Genomic DNA, 3,302 nt, shown 5'->3' on the forward strand with positions numbered 1-3,302 from the left:
TCCGACGTGTGCCGCCAGCTCAGCACCCGCACCGAGAGCAATTGGGTCTACAGATCCCGGTGGCAGCTCGACGCCGCAAGCGCACTACCCCAGCCACACCCATAACCGCCCCTGTGCCTGCCCCTGTGCCTCTGCTGACTGCAGCCCCGGCCCCTCCTCCTGAGCCACCTGCTCCTACAGCTGCAGCGACACTCGACCAGCCAACGTCTCAGACGGCCACGGAGCTGCCCCGCCTGGCGGCCTTCCACGGCACACATCCGCTCTACAGAACACATGTCCACGTCCGCCTGCCGCGGCCGCGCTATGTACAGCTTGGAGGCTCTCTTCCCCGCCGGCCCCGCCCTGGCACCTCTGCTGCGGGCATGGCGCAGTACTATGCGTTTGTCCTGGGTACTTTCAAAGCTCACCGGGGTCAGCCCATCCCCCCCGGGCTGACTGTAAAGGAAGCCTACGACACCTGGTGGGCAGAGCTGGGCACTACCGAGGCAGGTCGCTCGTACCAGGCGTATGTATCGGTGCTGCTGGACAACATCGAAGAGGACCACGCTGGGAAAGCCCGCCGTCAGGCGGAGTACAACCAGCGGCGCCGCCAGCAGCGTGCGGCAGCGGCAGCAGCGGTGCGGCCTGAAGGTGACAGCACGAGCGCTTCAGATGGAGATGCCGATGACGGCGTCCGCGGGCATCTCAGGCCTGATCCTGAAACACAGCCGCCCGCCGAGGACCAGCTGGAGCACTTCGTGTACATCCCAGGTCAGGAGTATCCGACGGCTGGCACCGACCTCGCCGCCGTCGCTCTTACGGACCTGTTTGACTGCACCAACGCTGCTGGCGTGTATGCCTATGATGCAGCACGGCGCTGCCGAGCCCCGGCCCTAGCGGACGGCCATGGTGCACGCAGCAATCGTTTCAGCCGTCGGATCACGCCAGCGGACCTGCCCCTCCTGACTGAAGCGACCAAGCGTCTGAAGCGGTATCTCGTTGCAGCAGCAGCCGGGACTGTTGAGGCAGATGGGGGCGCCCACACGGGACTGACGGCCACACCTGAGATGGACACCCCTCATGTCGAGCTGCACCGCCCCACCAGCGGACCCCTGGTCGCCATCGTGCGCATGCCTGGCACTCCTGAGCGGACTGAACAGGCTCGCATGCCCATCTATGTGCACCTCCCCCAGCCGCCCAGCATCGACGACACCATTGAGCTGTTCACGCTTGCCCCCCACCAGGCCGTGCCCTTCATGCTCATGGCTCGGTACTTCGATCATCGTGATGAGCCCAACCCTGGCGACCCGCCGCAGATGCTTGTGGAGGGCAAGCCCAGTACCGGAAAGAGCCAGTTCGTACAAGCGCTCCTGTGGTACACCTTCCAGCATGGCTGTCCGCACTGGGCGGCCACCTGCACCTACTCATGGGCTGCTGCAACTGCCTTCAGCACGCCGGTGCATCGCAGCCTCTCTACCCACGCCATGTTTGCCCTATCTGCTGGCAGCAACCGAGCGGACAGCGTCAGGAAAGGCAGCGCAGCCAGCCTACAGGTGCATCGGAATGTCGGCGATGGTGCACTCATTATTGACGAGATCGGCATGAACAGCCTGGACCACCTGGGTGCGTGCAACCAGTCCTGCACTCGTCACCTGTTGCCGCCACCGCATCTCGCCGGCGACCACCCCGCCGCCACCATCTTCAGCGGCCGTCCCAGTGCCAACACGGGCGACGAGTTCCAGCACCCGAAGCCAGGTGGCCCGCCCCTCTACAAGTACGCCGCCGCTGTGGAATGCAACCCTCAGTTCTCGCCCTCTGTCCCGACCGCGCAACCTCTGCACGGAGAGGAGGACAACGATGACGATCCTAATGAGGCCGCCGCTGGATCTCAAGGCGGTCAGCAGCAACCCGAAGCAGCAGCACGCCGGCCCCGGGCCGTCCCACAGACGCAGAGCTGCATACTTGAGGGCTTCCGGGTTTACCGATCGCTGGCTAAGACGGTCTTCTTGCTGGAGAAGCAGCAGCGCCAGGACAGCAGCCCCTCTGGTCGTCGCCTGACAGAGTATGCCTCTATGTTTGGCGGGGAGCCAGCCACTGAGCAGCGCATAGCTGAGATGGTCGACGACCTCAACAGCCGCGCCATCGTCGACTTGGCCGACCTGGCACACCTCGAGCCGCGCGTCGTGCTGCAGAGGAACGAACCACACCACACACTCAATACCCGGCTCATCATGCTGGAGGCACAGCGCAAGAATCAGCGCCTTGTGGTGTGGAATGCGGACCACGTCCCTGTCCAGAAGCGTGGTGCTGCTGCGGAACCGGCCCTGACACACGTGGAGAAAGCAGTTGCGATGCGGATCAAGGATCACGAGTTTGGCCACACCACCGCCGACACGTGGTACTACCATGGCGCCCGATACATCCTCCTTGATACGACTGCTGCCGATGCCGGAGCCAGCCACAACAACGAGGTGGAAGCCTGCGGCCTGCTTGAGGATGGCCGCGAGCCAGCAGATGACGGCCGTGGCCCCTACCGCCGGCTCAAGTACCTCCCAGCGGCTGTCATTGTGCGGCCTATAAGCGGCCACATCCCCGGCACCGTGCTGCAGGGCCTTGGAGACTACGCCAGCAGGGGTGGTGCCTTCATCCTGTCACCCCGGGCGTCTTGCATTGCCGAGGTTGACATGCCTGCCGCCGGGTACGGCACCATCACAAAGCAGATCCGGCGCCTCAACGTGCCGCTCGGCGACCGCCAGGCGGTCACCGATTACTTCGTGCAAGGCCGCAGCTTCAAAGACGAGTGCTGGCTGGTGGATCTCGCTGTCCCACCCAACGGCATCAAGCGCGCCACCCTGTATGTGCTGCTGACCCGCTTCAAGACGCTGGACCACGTCCGTCTGCTCCGGCCGCTCTACACTACACCGCACGAGCGCAAGAGGATAATCAAGCAGTTCCTCAGCGCGACTAACCTCGAGCCGGACCTGGCCGCCAACCTGCGCCTGCTGAAGCAGGCAGCGCGCGAGACGGAGCAGCGGTATACAGCGGAGTTCCAGCATGCGCGACAGCTAGAAGCACGCTGGACCCCCTCGGCCCGAGGCTAGTTGAGTTGAGTCGAGTTGAGTTGAGTTGAAACCGCGACCCGCCACTGTACGGCGTTAAATGACAGCGTCCGGGGTAAGGGGGACACCCCGGACGACACGCTCGCTCCCTACGGGAAGGAATGGGGAGCCGCCCACCAATGTGTGGAGCCCCCTGCGGGTTCGACTCCCGCGCGAGCGCTTCACAGGCTAAATTCCCGTGCTAGACTCCGCAAGCTTACATTT

General features: G+C 64.3%; 1 protein-coding gene across 1 annotated transcript in view; it reads left to right on the forward strand.

Moving 5' to 3' along the window:
- Positions 1-3,080, forward strand: part of VOLCADRAFT_100609 (uncharacterized protein) — a gene marked incomplete at both ends in the record, with an annotated part of 13,863 nt that extends 10,783 nt beyond the window's left edge. The window contains one exon of the mRNA XM_002959159.1: positions 145-3,080. Within this exon, the coding sequence (XP_002959205.1) occupies positions 145-3,080 (2,936 nt within the window). The remainder of the gene's footprint in view (positions 1-144) is intronic.
- Between the last annotated feature and the right edge of the window lie 222 nt (positions 3,081-3,302).

This window comes from Volvox carteri (assembly GCF_000143455.1).
Source record: "Volvox carteri f. nagariensis unplaced genomic scaffold VOLCAscaffold_130, whole genome shotgun sequence".
Taxonomy (NCBI): Eukaryota; Viridiplantae; Chlorophyta; class Chlorophyceae; order Chlamydomonadales; family Volvocaceae; genus Volvox; species Volvox carteri.